At 37.4% G+C, this 23,707-nt stretch overlaps 1 protein-coding gene across 2 annotated transcripts in view; it reads left to right on the top strand.

Moving 5' to 3' along the window:
* Nucleotides 1-4,539: 4,539 nt before the first annotated feature.
* The window catches only part of LOC121380403, a 35,775-nt gene continuing 16,607 nt past the window's right edge, over nt 4,540-23,707 (top strand). Inside the window, exons 1-4 of one of the 2 annotated variants that reach the window (XM_041509198.1) lie at nt 4,540-4,697; nt 7,337-8,905; nt 9,646-10,313; nt 14,460-16,107. In XM_041509198.1, the coding sequence (XP_041365132.1) occupies nt 4,553-4,697; nt 7,337-8,905; nt 9,646-9,962 (2,031 nt within the window). In that variant the 5' untranslated portion in view covers nt 4,540-4,552 and the 3' untranslated portion in view covers nt 9,963-10,313; nt 14,460-16,107. Of the gene's footprint in view, nt 4,698-7,336; nt 8,906-9,645; nt 10,314-14,459; nt 16,108-23,707 lie in introns of those variants that run through there. The other variant, XM_041509197.1, reaches the window with a different exon arrangement.

The raw sequence follows: 23,707 nt of genomic DNA, 5'->3' as shown, positions 1-23,707 counted from the left end.
TCGATGACAGTGATATGTTATTTTTCCATGTTTGTAAATACTGATCGCATTGTCTTTGTTTAATTTGTTGTGAGAGACAATTTACTGATATGAAAGATTGTCTTATCCAGATATCACCCATTCCCAAGTTATTCGGTGTGTTTTTAACAGTATTAATCCAGTTATAGTTAGTTCCGTTAGTAAGGTGGTCATTTAACATAATTTTGTATAAAAGAGTAGACAATTTTGATTGTTTTCCTGATATCAGTCGCGCCCAGTAACATACCATTCTTCTATATATAATTAACTCGACAGGCGTTCTCCCTAACTCTCCATAAAGCATAACTATTGGCGTTGCGTTCTTAACGGGTATGATGTGTCTTAGAACGTTTATTTGTACAGAATTAAATAAATCAACTTTTTCATATCCCCATATTTCACATCCATATAATAAAACTGGCAGAACCATTGAGTCAAACGTTTTAAGTTTACATTCGGTTGATAGATAGTTGTCCTTTGATTTTGATAGTACAAAGTACATGGCCTTGGTAGCCTGTTGTTTAAGTCTATTCTTTGTAACTCGAAAGTTGTTTAATTTTGTAAAAGTAATTCCTAAGTATTTATATTCTTTCACATGTTCTAATGTATTAATGCCGTTTATTTTAAGTTTCCATTTGTTGCAATATTGATAAAACATATTTAAGGTGTGTTGCAGGTCTGCTGCAGAGGTTGATAATAGGGCAGTATCGTCTGCATATAACAAGCAAAGCATGTGTAAAGCAATATCTATTGGGTGATCTTGGTTGTCTGTTGTAGGGGAAACCCCTTCACATCCATGGCTAGATAAATAATCTTCTAAATCATTCAAATACAGGGAGAATAGAATAGGGGATACATTTTCACCTTGACGGATACCGTTGTTACATGGGAATAAAGTAGATTGCTGATTATTTACGACAATCATTGATTTAAGATCTTGATACATTTGATGGATAATTCTAATAAATTTACCGGTTATGTTATGCTGTAGTGGTTTATACCAAAGCTGTATTCTAGGTACCGTATCGAAAGCTTTCTCAAAATCCACAAAAGCGTAATATAATTTCTTTTTCGTTTTTTTGAAGATATCTATTAAGTGATGTAATGTAAAAATATGGTCTGTCGTTGAATAGCCTTTACGGAACGTGGTATTATTTTCCTCAATAAATAAACTTAAACGGTTATTAAGTAAAGTTGTGAATAGTTTAGAGCAGCAGCAAAGTAATGTGATTGGTCGGTCATTTTCGGGATGTAGCCGACTTCCTTTGTTTTTGAAAATTGGTATAATAATACCGGTATGCCATTCATCTGGTAAGACTCCATTATCAAAAATAGTATTAAAAAGTTTAACATAACACATGTAAATGTAATATATGACCGGTATAACAGCTAATCGCAGTGAGACGTAAACTTACGATAGACCCCTGGACACGAATCACTACGCATTACAACTAATATTGGATAGATGGATGGAATTGTTTAATGGGAACATTCAGAGCAAGCTGTTGTAACGCGCGCCTGTCCTAGGTACAGGTGCCGGCCTCGGCTGGCTCCTCCGTCCAGGACAGAAAAGGTGTGGGGTGGGTAGGAGGGGGGACCGCCTGCACTGACAGGTGCAAGGGAGCACCAGCAGTCCGAACGTAGCCGGTAACAAGCGGAGGGTGGTATGGTGCTATGGAATTTGGAATGCCCTGTAGGATTAAGCCAAAGGGAATGGGTGCGCATTTTTGATGAAGGAAAGTAGGCGCAATTTTGAACGGTCGATCTAAATGTAAAGGTAGGGAGCTACGTTTGGAATTTAGTAGGCCAAGAGTAGCACGTTAATTGGACCTAATTGGTGCTGACAGGTCTCCCTAGGTTGCCCATAGGGGCCCTTAAAAGGGCCTGAACTGTTCAGCTCAACTAATATTGTGAGTGAAAGAAAGAAAGAAGTGTTTTATTTAACGACGCACTCAACACATTTTATTTACGGTTATATGGCGTCAGACATATGGTTAAGGACCACACAGATTTTTTTAGAGGAAACCCGCTGTCGCCACATAGGCTACTCTTTTACGACAGGCAGCAAGGGATCTTTTATTTGCGCTTCCCACAGGCAGGATAGCACAAACCATGGCCTTTGTTGAACCAGTTATGGATCACTGGTCGGTGCAAGTGGTTTACACCTACCCACTGAGCCTTGCGGAGCACTCACTGAGGGTTTGGAGTCGGTATCTGGATTAAAAATTCCATGCCTCGACTGGGATCCGAACCCAGTACCTACCAGCCTGTAGACCGATGGCCTGCCACGACGCCACCGAGGCCGGTATGTTGTGGGTGAAGTGATATAAATACGTGGTGAAAAGGTTTCAGGCCACGCTCATTTTGCCCGAATATCGCTATCGTTTTTGCCCGAATTTGACGATTTGCTCCAGCATTGGGGGGAAGGGGAGGGAGGAGGAGGATTACACAGTGGAGATGTCGGACTGAATGGGTACAAGTATCCAAGAAAGAGTAAAGATTGCTTATTTGCTGCACGTTGTCGTTGTTGTTTAATATAACATTTTCTTTCTTTTTTTACAGAATAGTCAATTGTGGCCGCTTAACACAGGTATTTTGGGATCCAAGTTAGGTGGCAGATGGCCGCATTAGTCAGGTGACCGCATATTACAAATGCATTTACATTAAAAATTGTTTGGGAGGGTAAAACAAAAAGTGACCGCCTACGGCAGGTGAATACCGAATATTTAATTTTTACAAAGCATTCTGTAAAATAATATATATTTGGTCCGTTATTCTGGAAAGTACCTCTTAACCCCTCCCATATCAAGCACTTAAACCGTTCTGTCATTTTCGCTTGATGCGCGGCCGGACTAGAATCGATCCCCGCCGGTGGGCCCATTGGGTTATTTCTTGTTCCAAACAGAGCTGCACAACTAGTTTAACAAAGGCCGTGTGATGTATTATCCTGTCTGGGATGGTGCATGTAAAAAATCCTTTGCTACTAATAGAAAAATGTAGCGGGTTTCCTCTCTAAGACTGCATGTCTACATTATCAAATGTTTGACATGCAATAGCCAATGAATAATAAATCATGTGCTCTAGTGGTGTCGTTAAATAAAACAAACTTAACTTTTGCCTAGTAATAAAACGCTCGCTCAATTCGCGGTCGGTATAGGATCGATCCCCGTCAGTGGGCCCAGAAAGGCCGTGGTATGTACTATCCTCTGTGGTATGCTGTTTATAAAAGGTCCTTTGTTGCTAATCGGAAAGAGTAAACCAGTGTTTCGCAACAGCAGGTTTCTTCTCTCATCATCTGTGTGGTCCTTAACCAAATATTCCTTCCTTCCTTCCTGTTGGAGTTCCGTCATTTGTCATCGGTTATAAGTGGATTGTAACCCCGATCAACGTTTGATTACTCACTCAGTATGTATTAGTATCGTCCGTGGCTCTGTTTCGGTGAGGGCCCTTTTTCGGTGGTTTCGTCGTTTGTGCTCAATAGTACGTACATTTAAAGATTTCTGACGTCGTTGACTTTTGCATGGGGAAAGTAAACAAATGTCTGTCACATTCACAGAAATGTTCGTAAAAATAAGGTTAAAACGATCAAAGAAAGCAAGATCGAACTTTACCCAGTCATAAACACGGCACATTTCTTAATACCTTTTTTCTATGATTTTCGAAGACTGTTATTTGAAAGAAATCTTATTTTTAAAAACTATGTTTGTCTGTTCTCAGCTGTACTGCTATTTTGTTATTGAAGTCACATGATTGTCACGGCGTCTGCTGGCAAAACTATCTTTACAGATACTTGCCACAAATATATGGTCCTTATATGCTTTAACATAAATATATTTCTGGATATCTTTTTGTATATTTATTAAAACTAGGAATGCAGCTTATATTTTTAATCAAACAATTTTACCATTATAACTATTCATTTGTTCAATTTTTAACACAATTGAAAGACATCAGAATTGTTATATTCGTGTTCCTAAGATGTTGTGTGTTAACATTGGTTCTCGAGGACTCCATTTTGTAATTTGTCTTAAAATATTTAAAATATTTTTTTTATAAATTATTTTAAGTACATGTTTTGTTGAACAACATACATGTTTTGATAAAACACTAAAACGTTTTGTGTTTCACTCACCGAAACAGGTGCGTAGTTAGCAATATTTACTGCTGGTGCATGCTACAGTTTTTGACGCACGTTCAGTAATCTTTGTTACATAGTGGCCAGTTTAGTGCTCATAATGAAAAGGTAGCTATTTGAATAACGACTGTCTGTGTATAAATACTGATATAATATGATTTAGAATCGAATGCTTATGCTCACCAAAACTGGTCCACCCATGATATATGAACTAAAAGATTTAATTATCAGAGGTTATGCACCTATTGTCATGCTTACCTGGATATGTCCTACAGATTTCGCAAATTTTACCGATTGTTTTTGCAGTTTTATTAAGCAGAGGCCTGGCAAATGTACCTTCATAATGTTGCCGTCTTTTGTAATATTCACAGGTGTTACACAATCGATGCCAGTCTGAGTATGAGCGAGTCGAACAGGGCGAGTTCTAGTTATTTTGGAGCTATCCCACGTCTTGATTTCACTTTTGGAACTGGCAGTGAAACCTCCGACATCCGGGGAACACCATCGGTGGAATCTATATTCACTTTTACAGATGTTATCCCAAGTAAGTTAAGCAGACGATGACTATATTAAAATATCGACAGTACCAAGTGATTTCAAATAACCAGTACACTTTGGAATTTATGTAATTATGGTAAATATATATTTTTAAAAACAACAACAAACAAACAAAAAAGAACCCCAGGTGCAATTTAAAAAAAAAAAATATATATATATATATATATATATATAATTATATATATATATATATATATATATATATATATATATGGAAAAAATAAGGAATTACATAAATGATACCAGCAAATAGGCTAGATAGAGTGACTGCAACGAAAAATCCTCATCCATGGTGTCATGAAGTTAACCGTGTTACTTACATTCAATCCCATGTTAAATCTTTTATTTTACACAGATATTGCAACCCTAATGGTGAATAAAATATGCTCTCCAGTACCCTTATTTCTTTCTATCAATATACTGTGCGAGCTAGATTCGTAGAGAGATTTAACAAATACGTTGGTTCAAGATCTCTCCCCATAATAGACCAAATGGGTTCAACTTTTGGTATCGGTACCCACGTCACTAGTTTTTCAAATATGTTTCATAAGAAGGGTTAATGCAAATAGGGTGTATGTTAAGCCAAAATAAGACTTAAATTGAGCAAATTTTCACTGTCCTAATTTCTTTTCGATCTTCTGTCAGTGTGTGCTAAACGGAGTTACTTCCCCTAAATAGAAAGTTTTCATTTTAAGGTGTATGGGTAACTTAAATTAATATATATATATATATATATATATATATATATATATATATATATATATATATATATATATATATATATATATATTATATATAAACTCTTCAAAAGAAGAAACGCAAAACCACATTGTCGTAACATTTGGAGAATTGATTTAATTATTGAATGGTGAGTCCGATAATTACCAAATGTTGCAGGATTGTTCACAATTCACTCTAGTCCATTGTGAGTAAGTGATAGGACACACCACCAAGGTCAAGGTCATCTGGAGTCAATACCGGGTGTGGCCTCCGCGTGTGTTGACAACTGCCTGGCACCGCCTGCCCATTGAAGCAACCAGAGTACGGATGACGTCTCGGGGGATGGTGGCCCACTCGGCCTGCAAGGCTGCTGACAGCTTGGGCAGGGTCTGGGGCTGTGGTTGTCGCTGTCGGAGGCGTCGGTCCAACTCGTCCCATAGATGCTCAATTGGGTTCAAATCCGGTGATGTCGATGGCCAAGGAAGGACATTAATGTTGTTGTTCTGTAGGAAAGCCGTTGTGAGACGTGCTGTGTGAGGCCTGGCGTTGTCATGTTGGAACACTGCGTTGGCGTTGGCCATAACTGAAACGATGTGTGGCCGGAGGATCTGGTCATTGTAGCCCTGTGCATTCAGGTTGCCCTGCACGTGGACCAGGTCAGTTCTGCCAGTGTGTGAGATGGCTGCCCACACCATGACACTACCCCCGCCGAATCTGTCCACTTCCTGCACGCAGTTTGCCGCATAACGTTCACCACGACGCCTATACACGCGACATCTTCCATCATGACGTCGGAGCAGAAATCGGGACTCGTCACTGAACCACACCTGTCTCCATCGCAGTTGAGGCCATTGTCGATGAATCTGGCACCACTGCAGTCGGAGTCGACGGTGTTGTGGTGTTAAGATGACACCTCGAACTGGACGCCTAGCACGAATTCCTACCTCACGTAGGCGGTTCCGTACGGTCTGGTCGGATATCCTGCGCAAACCTGGTATTGCTGCGGCTGTGGAGGTGGCAGTAGTCAATCGTTCCCGAAGGTGGCGTACCCGGATGTAGCGGTCCTGCCCGGGGGTAGTGACCCGTGGTCGACCGGATCTAGGGAGGTCACGTGTTGATCTTTGTTGCTGGTAACGGTCCCACAGTCTGGAGATGGTGCTTGGGGACACATGGAATGCCCTGGCAACGGCCGTTCTGGATTCGCCTGCGTCTAGTCGGCCGATGGCATTGTTTCTCTGCGGTTCACTGAGACGTGGCATGTTCTGGATTGTCAACTGTCGGCCACATACAGAAGCCAGGCAAGCGAACACCCTGCACTTTTATACTGTCGGTGTTCATGTTGCACGTGCAGACAACGCACGTGCAGAGGTGACATGGTTTGCACGTGGCTGCGTTTTTGCGAATATTCACATTTTGGAACTTTATTGTACAGTAGCTGCGTTTTATCGAATGTAACCGTGGGAATGTGTTTGGGACATGCAATGACCTTATATTCACAAAGCATGAACCGGTAGGAAACATAAAATCGGAGTTATAACACATTTGTACCCTTTTGCGTTTCTTTTTTTGAAGAGTATATATATTGAAGGTGTTCTTTCAGGAAATAAATACATTTTAAAAATCCGCATTATTTTCTACTGACGTATGAATGTGGTAGTCAGTTAGGGGGAGTCTCAGTATCGTCTTTATAGTTGTAGTCAAAACTAGCGGCTGCTATTTAATTTTGGTCATCTCTCAACGGCCTATACAAGCTACACTATTTATGTATTTCAGGCCGTTTTTAGCGATGGCCAAAAGGGGTGGGTGGGTGGGAAGCTAAACTGGCATGTTTTGGACACTAAGAGGGTATTCCTAGCTGCCACGCTAGTTACACCACTGATTTATTGATCCCTTTCTTTATTTCAGCTTCTATTGAATCACCATTTCTGAACCAGAGACGTCGTACAACCCCAGTACTCGTATTCGACTTCCGGAAGCCAGTCGCCCCTCTTGAGTTACTGCAGGCCAGTGACATTGTTTTGGAAGATGATCTTATGGACACAAACATATCAGGAAAGTTGAATGTACTACCGGAGTGTGTAATATTCAGTTCTGACAGTACGAAAAAGATTGCAGTCATAGTGGATCGGTCATATACAAAGAGAAATCTATTTTTACTAATAAACTGTTATCATAATAATTATCCCAGAATTCTCTACTGTGTATGTGTAGATGAACACATTACCGTGTCTCAATTGATTTATGCAATTTCAGAGAAACAGGCACAGAAAGATCAAGGAAAGGTATGTTTGCTTGTACAAGGACGAATTGTTCAAAGTTCTGCAGAAAAGGTTATTAACCTCGGTTTAAATAACCTTGTAGAATGCAAACCCATCAATCAGCGACCAATAACTTTAAAATGTCGTTATCATGTAACACCAAAAGTAGAAATTCTGTATTACCTGGAATGCTTGAACACGGACACTGTTAGGGAAGTAAAAGACAAAATATATTCGCAGATGGGAAAAGAATTTCCAAACATTTTGCATCAAGGAGACGAGATTGTCATTTCTTGTGATACTGGCATTTTAGAGGACAATGGTTATTTGTTTCCTAGCGATGAAGCGAGTTTATCTCAGATTGATGTATTTCGTCGCGTGCAAGAGACCATCACAATTCAGACCAAAAGAGGTGATAGTATACCTATTGTTGCTGTCTACAATGGCCTTAGGACTACCATCGTAATACAACGAAATATATCAACAGAATATCTACGGTATAAAATCGGAAAGCACATTAAGAAACATCCACAGGCTTTAAAGCTGAAAATAAACAACACAAAAGTACCAGACATCAACAATCTTACGAAATTAGATTCGTTCACCAGCAACTGCGAGATACAGGTTGTATTCGCAAAGAAAACCACATTCCAAGTGATATTTGCAAATGATAGCACTGATTCCAGAATCGTGGACATGTACAAAAATGATAAAGTTTGTCAATTAAAGGATATCATAGCTTCGTCTATAGGAGCCAGACCTTTTGATTTACAATTGTGTTACTCTGGAACGCAAATGGACGATAACAAACGGTTGAAAGAATACTATATCAGGTCTGATGGGATAATCGAGGTGGTTGTACTTGAAAATCGCATAAAACTCATGATCAGATGTTGCTGGTATCCACCACTGATTATTGCCATAGATAATTCGCTAAATACCAAGGTACTGCAGCTGAAGACTTTCTTATCGAGGATACTGAACTTGAGGGTTTTCGAAATGAACATTGTCTTTAAAGGAACGTCTCTGCGTAACTGTGCCACTGTTTTTGAATCGGGTATCAGGTGTTATGACACACTCGTTGTGTGCATGTTTTCACACAGCGAAAGGAACAATGACAAAGGCATTTTTAGACGGATCTTGTTGAACGGTGTGGGAACAGTTCTTTTGGATGAAGCAGTTATAATGATTGATGGAGACGTTTTGGGTTTCCGAGGTAGACCTTAATATCTATGAACTTTGTATCAAGGAAAACACCCTTCACATTTATGTACTTTGTTTTTGCTTTTTTTGTGCGTATTTTTATTTTTGTGTGTGTTTTAGGGGTTTTTTTAGTGGCGCGGGCTTGGGCGTGAGCTCGATAGTGCACCTCTTAATTTAATCGTACAATTTCATCAGCAGCGAAAAAAGTAATTTAATGAAGTAATAATTTTTACGATACTAAAAAAACATTAAATATAACAAATGACATTAATATGTTACAAATCGATATCACTTGATACCCTATGATTTAGGTTTGTATCATGCACCGTTAAAAAAGAAAGATATGCTATGTTAAGTGGAAATTATATTATCATTAGACATAAAATAATTGCGTGTGCATTGCCAGGGATTTATCCAGGCGTTCTGTGGGTCCGAACATACGCCCCTTTCCAAAATAAAGTGGCACTGAAAATTCCCAATTTCTATGCTAAAAATTCCCAATATATATATATATATATATATATAATTATGTCTGATCCAATACATTAATTCAAGAGTTGTGTACTACATCATTCGGTGGCATGAAAACATATCCCAAGTATTAATTATTCGTACATGGGACCCTGCCAAAACATCTTCGATAAATCCCTGACTGCATACTTTTCCCTGTATTCAACTTCCAAAAAGTGAGATGCTTTTTTTTTATTAATGATCCGATATACATTACATTGCATTACATTATATGTATTACAGAATTTAAAGACATGGATACACTACCAGGCTATTGGCATCAAGATGAACTGCAATGTTCACACAGAGGTATACAACTTCTAGACGATGGACAGAAAAGAGATGCTGTTAAGCTGTATCGTCAGGAACAACAAAACACCGTGCGATCAAGTCAGTCTGGGCATGACACGACACATTCAACAGGATCTTCCACTAGCTCATTCATATGCACCGAGAGAAAAACATATCAGAAAGCGACCCACTGTGCAACAGCAATATCACAGAGCTTAGTCACAGCAGAATCACCGAGTTTAGTCACAAAGAGTCACAGGCATCACTAGGGTCACAGAGTTTGGTAAAAAGTGAGTCACAGAGTTTGGTCATAACAGAATCAGAGACTGGACTCACAACAAAGCCACAGACTGTGTTTACAACAGAACAGAGTGTGGTCACAACCGAGTCACGAAGTTTAACACGTTACCAAAATGCGGATCAGTTTCATGCAATTGAAACCAAGTCATTGACTCAGAAAGACGGCTTTTACAACTTTACGTTTCAAGGTAGATATTCAACAGCAGCTGTAGAGAAACTATTCGGGCGTTCCCGTTTATATCCAGATATATTGACAGTATGCGAGTCAGAGATGACTCGGAGTGTTTCGCAGTTAGCATTGCCAGAAAGCCCGGCAAAAGGTAATAATTATTACACACACACACATACACAAACACACGCACGCACGCACGCACGCACGCACTACTAAAAGAGGCTAAAATGCAATTTTGCCCCCTAGTTGACACGATCAACAGGCATATCCAAAGCCCTACACAAAAATACTACTCGTATAAATTCCCCTTCCATGTGACACCACACCCCATCTACGCCCAGAGTAATAGTGCTTAAAAACTAGGGTCCGTTTCTTTAAGTAAACTTACTAAGGTGACACTCCATAATTGACGTATGCATTCGTAGTCATTAAACAAACACATTCTTATAGCAAGTTTACATTAAAAACCATCCAATGTTCAGAAAACAAAAAAGCGTAAGCACTAGGTTATTTTTATGTAAGGATATCCATAATGACGTCATTCAGGTTTGACGTCACTTATTCTTACGTCATTTGAATATCGCGTAATTGCTGACTGGAATTTAAAGTTGCGTATACAGATTACAAAAAAACATATTGAGCTTGAGATTATATGATAAAGAAGGAAGGAAGGAAATTTGTTATTTAACGACGCACTCAACACATTTAATTACGGTTATATGGCGTCAGACATATGGTTAAGGACCACACAGATATTGAGAAAGGAAACACGCTGTCGCCACTTCATGGGCTACTTTTTTCGATTAGCAGCAAGGGATCTTTTATATGCACTATCCCACAGACAGAATAGTACATACCACGGCCTTTGTTACACCAGTTGTGGAGCACTGGCTGGAACGAGAAATAGCCCAATAAGTCCACCGACGGGGATCGATCCTACACCGACCGCGCATCAAGCGAATGCTTTACCACTGGGCTACGTCCCGCTCCATATGATAAAGAGATTATTACCCTCGTGTGTTTCGGTATCGTCTATATCATATATTAGGAATAAAAATATATAAATATATATATATATATTATGCTCTCCAGAGGCTCGCATAATACAATTTTTATTCCTAATATATGATATTGATAATACCGAAAAAACACTCTGGTAATAATCTCTATATATTATATATTAGCTAGCATATTCAGTGTAATCAAAGTATGATATTTTTCAGATCACATACTTTCAGAATTTGATAACTTTGCAAATTAGATGTAAATTAATCGAGGTCACGGCACTACATTTATTAACATTTAAGCAAACGTACTAGGGTAACACTCCATTATTGACGTATCGCTCGCTTAATGCGCGGTTGGTTTGGGATCGATCCCCGTCGGTGGGCCCATTGTGTTATTTCTCGCTCGAGTCAGTGTACCACAACTAGTATATCAAAAGCCCTGGTATGTGCAATCCTGTCTATGGGATGGGGCATATAAAAGATCCCTTGCTACTAATGGAAAAATGTAGCGGGTTTCCTCTCTATGACTGTGTAAAAATGATCATATGTTTGACATCCAATAGTCGATGATTAAAAAATCAACGTGCTCTAGTGGTGTCGTTAAACAAAACAAACTTCCATTATAGACGTATGCATCCCCTACACGTGCTGTAACCTCACCGTGGTGCAGGGGTGTAACATTCTCTTTGAGAATGGCCAATACAGCACAAAATTGAAGTTGTGTAAAAAAGTATGTAAAATGATATTTGTGTTTTTTGCACAGTTGTTTCCTGTTTTTAGTTTAAACCTTGAATTTCATGATATGATCAAAAATCAACGTGCTCTAGTGGTGTCGTTAAACATTCAAATCAAACTTGTTTGTTTTTCCATTATAGACGTATGCATTCATAGTCATCAAACAAAACATTTCAATAGAAACTATAGACTCAAAACTGTCCACGTTATTATCCACGTGGTTAATAAAGAAAGAAGTGTTTTATTTAACGACGCACTCAACACATTTTATTTACGGTTATATGGCGTCAGACATATGGTTAAGGACCACACAGATTTTTTTAGAGGAAACCCGCTGTCGCCAGATAGGCTACTCTATTACGACAGGCAGCAAGGGATCTTTTATTTGCGCTTCCCACAGGCAGGATAGCACAAACCATGGCCTTTGTTGAACCAGTTATGGATCACTGGTCGGTGCAAGTGGTTTACACCTACCCATTGAGCCTTGCGGAGCACTCACTCAGGGTTTGGAGTCGGTATCTGATTAAAAATCCCATGCCTCGACTGGGATCCGAACCCAGTACCTACCAGCCTGTAGACCGATGGCCTGCCACGACGCCACCGAGGCCGGTACGTGGTTAATAATAATGATACGAAGCACACGTGTAATAAAATATTTTCTTTATTATTCATATTATTATTGTTGTTTTCTTTATGAATAACAAGACCCAATTCAAAATGTTTCAGCTATAACTAGAAGAAGACGACAAAATCACATCATATTTCAAATGCACAGTCTGAGTTAGGACTGGGGAAGCAACGTCATGTTATGACGTCGATTCCCAAAATTACGTCATTACACTTGTTATTACCTACGAGGTACAGCATAACGAGGGTCATATTTATCGTACGATTTCCCTAGTATGTCATAACTAAATCGTATGTCCTCCTGGCATTGTCGTTTAACGATTGGCTGTTGTAAGAGTACATTTATTTCTGATTGGCTGACACGACATTCCACAGATGCTACTTTCTTCATTCAAACATTTTCACTACGAGTGGAAGCTTGTCACGAGCTATTTACGACATGCCGTACTGATATGTATATGTTTGCTTTTTGGTATAAACATGTTTTACTAGTTACAGCTGTTGATACATGTGTACTCTTTATTTATGGGCGTATAAACATGACGTCACTTTAGAACGGGTTGTGATTTGGTTTTTCAAGACGGTAATGAACAAACATTACTCCGCCGTTAAGGAAACGTTATTTTTTTAAACAATGACTGGAATGTTCATTTAGCAGTACAGTTCTACGGTAATAAACAGAATATTACATTCGTGTCCATGACAGACGATGTTTACGACACTCGTGCCTAAATTATCACACTTCCCTCGCTCTCGCTCGGGAGATATGATAATTTAGGCACTCGTGTCATAAACATCGTCTGTCATGGACACTCATATAATATCCTCTGTATACTCGTGTCATATAATATCCTCTATATACTCGTGTCATATAATATCCTCTATAAACTCGTGTCAGGATTCATGTATTACCCTCGCTCTCGCTCGGGCAATACAAAAATCCTGACACTCGTTTCGTAAAATCAGTACGACACACAAGCTCGTTTAATAATCTCTGTTTAAACACTAGTTTATTTTGATATATGGATATCCCAAAAGGACGTCATTCAAGTTTGACGTCATTTCCATTCAAAAGGACATGGCGTCACATATTCTTATGTCATTTGAATATCGAGTAATGGCTGACTGGAATTAAAGTTGCTTATACAGTTTATTAGGAATAAAAATAATATATAATATTGATGATACCGAAACCCACTCTGAAAATAACCTCTATACACTTATTTCTCTCTCTCTCTCTCTCTCTCTCTCTCTCTCTCTCTCTCTCTCTCTCTCTCTCTCTCTCTCTCTCTCTCTCTCTCTCTCTCTCTGTGTGTGTGTGTGTGTGGTGTGTGTGTGGGTGAGTGGGGGGGGGGGGGATTTTAAAATATCGGACTTTTAACTGTTCTTACTTAAGCCAATTAAGTTTTAGGCATGCTGCTTTGGATATACACCTCAACCTTTTGAGCTGTCTATTCAGGCCAGGAGCTAACGGTTAGTTGCTAATGGTCACTAGTAGCTAGAGAAGATAGTTTTGTGATCTTAGACCTCCCTGTTAAGTCATTGTAACGCACTTGCCTGTACCGGCATGCGAACCCAGTACCTACCAGACTTAAAACCATTGGCTTAACGTCTACGCCATCGAAGTCAGTATATCAGATTGAATGTGGGATGATATTGATTGTTCCTATTTTAACTGAGTGAGAACTCTTATGTTTGAGATTATAATAAAACTAATGCATGCCATAACAATAATTATTAGAATAATAAATAATATCTGGACTAGACTATTGCCATTATTGCTGAGATGCGATACTGGATATTCTATAGAGTTGTATACATTTGATGAAATGTTGTTTTGCAATAAATATTTTATTGCCGAGTGAAAAAATTAGCAATCCAATATTCAAAGTTGTGTACATGTATAACTATATTTTATTTTGTAGACGAACTTCAACAGATATTCCTTGTTCTTTCTAAGAATCTTGGTAAAGAATGGCAGATGCTGGCATTGCATTTGGGGTTAGAACAGAACGACATTGACAGGTGCGAATGTGAACATGGAAATAATCTGGAACTGAAGATATACAGCATGCTGTCCTGCTGGAGGTCCAAGAAGGGAAAACGGGCAACCAAAGATGAACTACTTCGTAGATTAAGATCGCATGAGCTCAACAGTATTGCCGATGACTTGGAAAACGATTTTCCCGATAGTCTATAAAGTTAGAACTACTTCATAGATTAAGATCGTATGAGCTCAACAGTATTGCCGATGACTTGGAAAACGATTTTCCCGATAGTCTATAAAGTTAGAACTGTTTCGTAGATTAAGATTGTGTGCGCTCAACAGTATTGCCGATGACTTGGGAAAACATTTCTCCAACAGTCTATAAAGTTGCCGCCATTGTGCAACCTCATACCTCTCCTACCCCGTCTGACACGCCGTGCATGCAAGCATCATGCAGGCATCCTCGTCCTTTGCCACTAAAAAGCTAGTTTCACTCATCACACTAACGATCGCTGGTCGAACCCATGCCACTAACGATCGCTAGTCTAACCATAGTGTATAAAATTATGATAAATGAAGGTGTTCAACATGGGTATAGGCTTAAATATTTAGTATATGTATACATGATACCCTAAATGATACCAAATCATTTTAAATAATAAAAAGCAACACTTTTGTTCATACGGTTTCTGAACAACGGCAAGATCAATACTTACAAGCTTAGAATGATGAGGTCAAGGTAGCAAGGTGCTAAAAAAGGTGATATTTAAAGATAAAACCAACCATTACAATGTCTTTGACAAAACGACGATTCTACTTGACATATCAATATGTAAACTAGCCGCCATCTTGCCCGACAGTTCCCAGGCCTAAACTATACCAACATTTTTTGTGATAACATTAGCTCATTGAACCACGATGAACATTGCTTAACTGAATTGCTACTCCAAACAAAATAATCCAAACAAGAGACACAACGATACACCATAAAAGCGACTCTACGTTAGACATTAAATTTGCCTCGTGCTAATTGCCTGACGATATATAGAAGAAAATATGATTTTATATGACATTATGGACTTTTCTGAATTGAATCGAATTCTTAGTTTGTTGTTAACAATTGATTCTGAAATGGCATTCAACATTGTTGGGTGGGAATATACTGATTAAAAGCTAGAAACCTTTACTTTTAATAAGGAAAATATGAACAGCAGAGACAGATTCTATGTAATTCCTTACAGCATTTTCAACCAATAGATTTACAGTTACTGTTATATGGTCGAAGCACATTAAACGATGCTAATAATAAAGAAATATTTACTTGTGTTCAAATATATATCAAACTTATCGTTTTGATTAATAAAGTATAATTTAAATTACCGTATGGATTATTTGTAAGTGTGATAACGAGTTTGACTGCACGTGAAGTACATGTACTATTTGTGTTTAATCTTGCATTACTATTTCTGTTCTTCTTTCATATTCTTTGGTATATAATATTTTTCCACTGGTTATATGTTACTCTTTAAAGGGGCATTCCTGAGTTTACTGCATTGTAATATGTTTCCGACTAATAAAATATTTCTATGATTAAACTTACATATTAAAGATATTTTCTTGTTTAGAATATCAGTGTCTATATATTCAATATGTTTCTGGTCGTCTTAATATGTGTAAGAAGCCCAAACTGGATTTTGTCTTCAAATAACTTCGTACGTACGAAACAAAAATATTTTAGGAAATAAAATGAAATTTAACCTAGTACAAATATTAGAACGATCAGAAGCATGTTTAAAATACTGCTACTAATATTTTATGCAGAAAAATATATTTGATATGTAATTACAATCGGTAAAACGTCTGTTAGTCGATAACATCTTAAAAATTGCAGCAAACTCAGGAATGTCCCTTTAAAGGTAGTTTAAATGTACAGCTATGTGATATAGGTCGCCATGTATATTGTATGTATATAGAAGAGGACCTCGTAAGTTGTCAAACTTGTTCCCGATTCTTTTGTTCTTTGTACAATTAAGTATGTTTTTAATCAATGCTTTAAGGTTACAGTCTCTGGTTACCATATTATAACATCATGTACAAATATGAAATACAAGCTCAAATGAACGTTCGGTTGAGGATATGTACAGTAAAACCGATTTGATCTTGACAACGTTTTATCGACAATCGTACCTTCCTATTTCAGAATTAATATTTTATAAAGTGTTAGTTGAACTTTCAAAGTTTAGTTTGTATACTAGTAACACATTGATTATGTATATATATATATTTTTTTTTAAATAAAATATACTAAAGTAGACAATGAACGTTTTTGTATGTATATAGAAGAGGGCCTCGTATGTTGTTAAACTTGTTCCCGATTCTTTTGTTCTTTGTACAATAAAGTATGTTTTTAATCAATGCTTTAAAGTTACAGTCTCTGGTTACCATATTATAACATCATGTACAAATATGAAATACAAGCTCAAATGCACTTTTAAAAAACTCGTGTGTGTTCGCTATGAACGGAGATCATCAAAAGTATACGCTCGATTCGTCGCCTGTGCCGCCATTTCTCGGCAAAGCATAAACGACTGTCTGTTGTCAGTTTCGTTTCACACGTGCGTTTGCAGATTTGAAATTGTAGGGTTCGTCTCAAAACATGAAATGAGAAATCTTGCGCTGAACGAAGAACGTTCGGTTGAGGATATGTACAGTAAAACCGATTTGATCTTGACAACGTTTTATCGACAATCGTACCTTCCTATTTCAGAATTAATATTTTATAAAGTGTTAGTTGAACTTTCAAAGTTTAGTTTGTATACTAGTAACACATTGATCATTTATATATATTTTTTAAAATAAAATATACTAAAGCAGACAATGAACGTTTTTACTTCTTAATTTTACGTGTGTTAAAACCGACAAATTCAAATAAATATTCTTTCGTTTTGGAAAGGGTAAAGTTAGATTGTTTTGTTTAACGACATCAATGTCAATGTTAGAGCATATTGATTTAAGAGGAAACAGGTGCATGTGCAGAGGGAGGGTATTGGGAGGGTCGAAACCCTTACCTGCCCAAACTGAAAAAAAGAAAGAAATATATTTTCTGGATGAGCATGACCCCATATAAACTTCACTCAACAGTCTATAACCGCCAACTCCGCTGAAATACCCGCACACGCGCCTTGGAAACCCGCTACATTTCTTTTTTAGCAATGGATCGTTTATACGTACCATCCCCCAGACAGGATATCACATACCATGGCCTTTTATATACCAGTCAAGGCACATTGGCTGGAACAAGCCCGCCGATGGGGATCGATCCTAGACCGGCCGCGCATTTCCAAAAAACACCTTTTTAGGTCTAAGTAATGAATAGAAATAACATATAGTCTTGATAAATGTTACGTAAATCGAACACAAAACCCTCTTCCTCTACCCCTAGAGCGTTATGTAATTATTAACACCCCTTTACATGTAACGCGTATGCCAATCGTTGGCCACTGTCAAAATTTCAAGGCAAATCCCACATCGACCCCTGGAAAGGTGTTGTACCACACATCTATGGATATAAATATGTTTTGGAGATATGAGACGACCCCTCAATCAAGACAGTTAAATTTGTTCAAAATCACGTGAGAAGCTCAGTGCATGCACAAATCACGTAAAGTCCCAGTTCTACTGGCGTCCCGCTAAATGAAGAAAAACAAAGCTGGCCATTGAGTTTGACCTAGATAATGTAGATAAGCGAGCATTGCGAAACCAGAGCGATGTGATGGACCTTTTATGTACCAAACAGAAATGAATCATCTATTCTAAATGCTTAAATAATAGAAATATTCCAGGGTCTGCAGCTTTAATTGTGAGTGCACCATCCTTCAGGCGACCCTATTTCACAATTGTTTAAACAAAACAAAAAATATTAATGGCATAAATAAGAATATGAAATGTAACATATTTTATTATGACGACACTAATTTTATTGTATATGGTTCTGAACAAGTTATTTGAAGAAGAAATATGCAAAAACATGAATCTGTTCTTCGCACATTTCGCTTGAACCTAAAATCCGAAGACATGTCCATTGTAACATGCACTGGATTCAAAAACTTCATAAGAATCCATACAAGAAAAGATATTACGTGACATCCAACAAATTCACCACAATTATCCTGACCACTATCAACGATGGTCTTTCTAGATATTGCCAAAACGTCTTCGAGACAATTGGTAATTAATCACGTGGATTCTCAAAAATTCCAAAATATACTTGAACTCATTCACTCACAATCACTAATATTAAAACAGTTGATTTTTCAGCATTATATACGACAAACTTAACGAAAAACGCCATTGCTTAATCAATGGGGCATCTGTTAGAAAGAACGGTGAGCGAAGATATAAAAACATAATTCGTAAAGACCTTGGGGCGCTCGCTCGATGCGCGGTCGGTCTGGGATCGATCCCCGTCAGTGGGCCCATTGGGTTATTTCTCGTTCCAGCCAATGCACCACGACTGGCATATCAAAGGCCGTGGTATGTACTACGCTGTCTGTGGGATGGTGCATATAAAAGATCCCTTGCGTCATGCGAACACTTTATCACTGGGCTACATCCCTCCCCTGATTTATATATAAGTCAAATTTGTACTCATAACGGGTGCAACCAGTAGGGCAGGATAAACTCGCCTTTCGCGGTCACCTGGTATCATCAGTTTTGACAGTGATTCATGTGTGCATGTCCTCACAGCTGTATTTCAATGAGCTCTGTCCTGTGATAGTTTTGATTTAATAAACTATTATATGAGTGGTAGTTCTCTTTGTGGCGGTCAAAATGCTGTAAAGGATCCCGGGAGTGGCTGTCCTCCTATAGACGAGGCACGGAAGATTCATGGAATCAATCATTATCTTGCCAAATACCCATCGGTCACTACAGAGATAGGAGTTGTATAAGTTGTATATATATATATATATATATATATATATATATATATATATATATATATATATATATATATATATATATATATATATATATATATATACCTACAATCCATTCAGATTTGAAATTAAAACTAGCAGAACAATAAATATAAACATCCGTGTTGTTTTACTTGGTAACGCAAATGAAAATTTGCTGCTGAATCTCCTTGTAATCATTAAAAGATACTGTAAATACGCCAACATGAAACCCAAGTTTGATGAACTTCTTCATAGAATAAAATTCTACAGAAACGTCAACATATATATTTACTCAGAAAACGATAAAGTTCAAATTTGTTTTGTTTATCGACATCACTAGAGCACAACTGTGTTATTAATCATCGGCTATTGGATGTCGAACATTTGGTAATTCTGACATATAGTCTTAAAGAGGAAACCTGCTACATTTGTTCATTAGTACAAAGGGATCTTTTATATGCACCATTCCATAGGCAGGATAGCATATACCACGGCCTTTGAAATACCAGTCGTGATGTACTGACTCGAATGAGAAATAACACAATGGGCCCACAGACGGGAATCGATCCCAAAACGACCGCGCATCAAGCGAGTGCTTTACTACTGGGCTACGTCCCACCCTCTTCAGAAAACGAAGACCACACTACAGATAAATGGGGGTATTTTACAATTAAAATAACGATTATTGTATGAAATTTAAAGGGACATTCCCGAGTTTGCTCCATTGTAAGATGTTTCAGACTAATAAAATATTTCTACGATTAAAGTTACATATTAAATATATTTTCTGGTTTAGAATACCAGTGTCTGTATATTCAATGTGTTTCTGGTCGTCTTAATATTTCTCAGTAGCCCAAACTAGATTTTGTCATCAAATAATTTCGTACGTACGAAAAAACTATATTTTAGGAAATAAAATGAAATTTAACCTAGTAGAAATATTATTACGATCAGAAACACGTTTTATATACAGCCACTAATATTTTATGCAAAATAATATATTTGATATGTAATTACAATCGTTAAAAAGTCTCTGTTAGTCGATAACATCTTAAAAATTGCAGCAAACTCAGGAATGTCCCTTTAAGTTTGTTGTTCCACATTGTGTTCAAATGTATGTGCATTAAAGCGGCAGTATCCGGAATATTTTTTATTATTTAAGCATATAGAACAGAAAATCCAATTACATTTGGTGCATATATGACGCCGCACTCCGCGTTGGTTTCACTACGCTGGCTTATCCAGGTCAAAAACAAAGCCAGTATTTCGAAAGTGGGACACTTTTGACGGACTCCTACCGATCTCGGTTTTCATTGGCTTATCACAAGTGAGGAATTCCCCAACAAGAGATCACGTGAGATTTCGCAATTTTAAAACCAATTTAACTGTCTTGATTGAGGGGTCGTCTCATATCTCCAAAACATATTTATATCCATAGAGGTATGGTACAACGCCTTTCCAGGGGTCGGTGGGTGGGGGATTTGCCTTGCAATTTTGATTGTGGCCAGCTGTTGGTATACGCGTTACATGTAAGGGGGTGTCACTAATTACGTAACGCTCTAGGGGTAGAGGAAGAGGGTACTGTGTTTTTTATTACTTAGACCTAAAAAGGTGTTTTTTGGAAATGCGCGGTCAGTCTAGGATTGATCCCTATCGGCGGCTATATAAAAGACCATGGTATGTGATATCCTGTCTGTGGGATGGTACATATAAACGATCCCTTGCTAAAAAAAAAAAATGTAGCGGGTTTCCAAGGCGCGAAGTTTATATGGGGCCATGCTCCCCCAAAAACTACATTTCAATTTTTTTTAAGCTTGGTCAAGTTAGGGTTTCGACCTCCAATACCCTCCCCCTGCACATGCACCCGATTCCTCTCTAAGATTATATGTCAAAATTACCAAATGTTAGACATCCAACAGCAGATGGAAGGAAGGATAGGATATGTTTTATTTAACGACGCACTCAAACACATTTTATTCACGGTTGTATGGCGTCGGATGATTATTAAATCAATATGCTCTAACTTTGATGTCGTTAAACAACCCCCCCCCCCCCCTCACACACACAAACTTTACCGTTTCCAAACGAAAGAATATTTATTTGAATTTTTCGATTTTAACACGTAAAATTAAGAAGTGAAAACGTTCATTGTCTACTATAGTATATTTTATTTTTAAAATACATACATGATTAATGTGTTATTATTTTTTTTAAATAGTATACAAACTAAACTTTGAAAGTTCAACTAACACTTTATAAAATATTAATTCTGAAATAGGAAGGTACGATTGTCGATAATACGTTGTCAAGATGAAACCGGTTTTAAAGGGACATTCCCGAGTTTGCTGCATTGTAAGATGTTTCCGACTAATAAAATATTTCTACGATTAAACTTACATATTAAATACATTTTCTTGTTTAGAATATCAGTGTCTGTATATTCAATGTGTTTCTGGTCCTCTCAATATTTGTCAGAAGCCCAAACTGGAGTTTGTCTTCAAATAATTTCGTACGTACGAAAAAAAGATTTTTAGGAAATAAGATGAAATTTAACCTTGTACAAATATTAGAACGATCAGAAACATGTTTAATATACAGCCACTAATATTTTATGCAGAAAAATATATTTGATATGTAATTACAATCGTTAAAAAGTCTCTGTTAGTCGATAACATCTTAAAAAGTGCTGCAATGTTTAAGATGTTATAGACTAACAGAGACGGATGTTTATATTATTTTTTCGTACGTATGAAATTATTTGAAAACGAAATCCAGTTTGGGCTTCTTACAAATATTAAGACGACCAGAAACACATTGACTATACAGACATTGATATTCTAAACAAGAAAATATATTTAATATGCAAGTTGAATCGTAGAAATATTTTATTAGTCGGAAATGCAGCAAACTCAGGAATGTCCCTTTAACGAAAGACTCTTAGTACCGTATCCTCAACCGAACGTTCTTCGTACAGCGCAAGATTTCTCTTTTAATTTTTTGAGACGAACCCTATAATTTGAAATCGGCAAACGCACGTGTTAACTAAAACTGACAACAGGCTGTCGTTTATGCTTTGCCGAGCTATGGCGGCACAGGCGACGAATCGAGCGTATACTTTTAACGATCTCCGTTCATAGTGAACACACACGAGTTTTTAAAAAGTGCATTTGAGCTTGTATTTCATATTTGTAGCCTACTTGATGTTATAATATGGTAACCAGAGAATGTAACTTTAAAAAACAAACAATAGACAGTTTTTAGTATAGGATACAGAGCTTGCTGGTCAAATCGGTACAGGTATTTACCTCGGTTCTTTCACAGTGGTATTATCCAGTAATTCATAAAGTTAATGTATCTGACATGTTTTTAGGGGGAAAAAAACTAATCAAATTTGGAATTCGTTGAAAGTAACAACTGAAACACATACGGAAATAAGTGCTATCATTGAGAGAATGAAATGAAGGCACGCTACAGATTTACTAAATAGAAAATAACAACCATCGTGGTCATTATATACATATACATATACATATACATATATATATATATATATATATATATATATATATATATATATATATATATATAATATATATATATATATAGGCGGTCTTTTAAAATTGGTCACCTCGACAGTTGAGGTGATTAAAAAAAAAAAACATAATATAAAAACGTCGCACATTATAAACAACAAACAAGAAAAAACAACAACAAACAAACAAATAACACCACCATCAACAGCAACAATAACAGTAAAACATTTGTATGTGTATTTATGCCCAAATGACATATGACATTCAGTTGGCACCAAACACTCCCTGGGACATTGTCTAAGTATTTCTATAGCTATATTTGTTTTAATATATGATTCATTCTTTGAATTCTATCTAGTACCTCACTCCAGAGGAGATCCATTACTAGACATCTCATCTCTCTTGCACCGCCACAACGAGGTCTGCCACTCCCAGACTAGTTTACTAAATCAAACGTAGCACCGGACAGCTCATTAGAATAAGTACAGCTGTGATTACATGCACTCGTGGATCACGGTCATACCAGTGATGATATTAGGTATTCGTGAAAGGCTAGCATATCCTGTCCCACCGGTGGCACTCGTCCAGCATGGTTGGACACTACCAAACTATAACATCCTTATTGGTAATTGATAAAACAAAACACCATAGAAATACCCCAATTAGGTTATTTCACAAAACCGTTTACGCTTTAA

The sequence above is a fragment of the Gigantopelta aegis genome, chromosome 9, assembly GCF_016097555.1.
Source record: "Gigantopelta aegis isolate Gae_Host chromosome 9, Gae_host_genome, whole genome shotgun sequence".
Lineage (NCBI taxonomy): Eukaryota > Metazoa > Mollusca > Gastropoda > Neomphalida > Peltospiridae > Gigantopelta > Gigantopelta aegis.
Note: the sequence above shows the minus strand (reverse complement) of the source record. Positions and strands in the feature narration are given on the sequence as shown.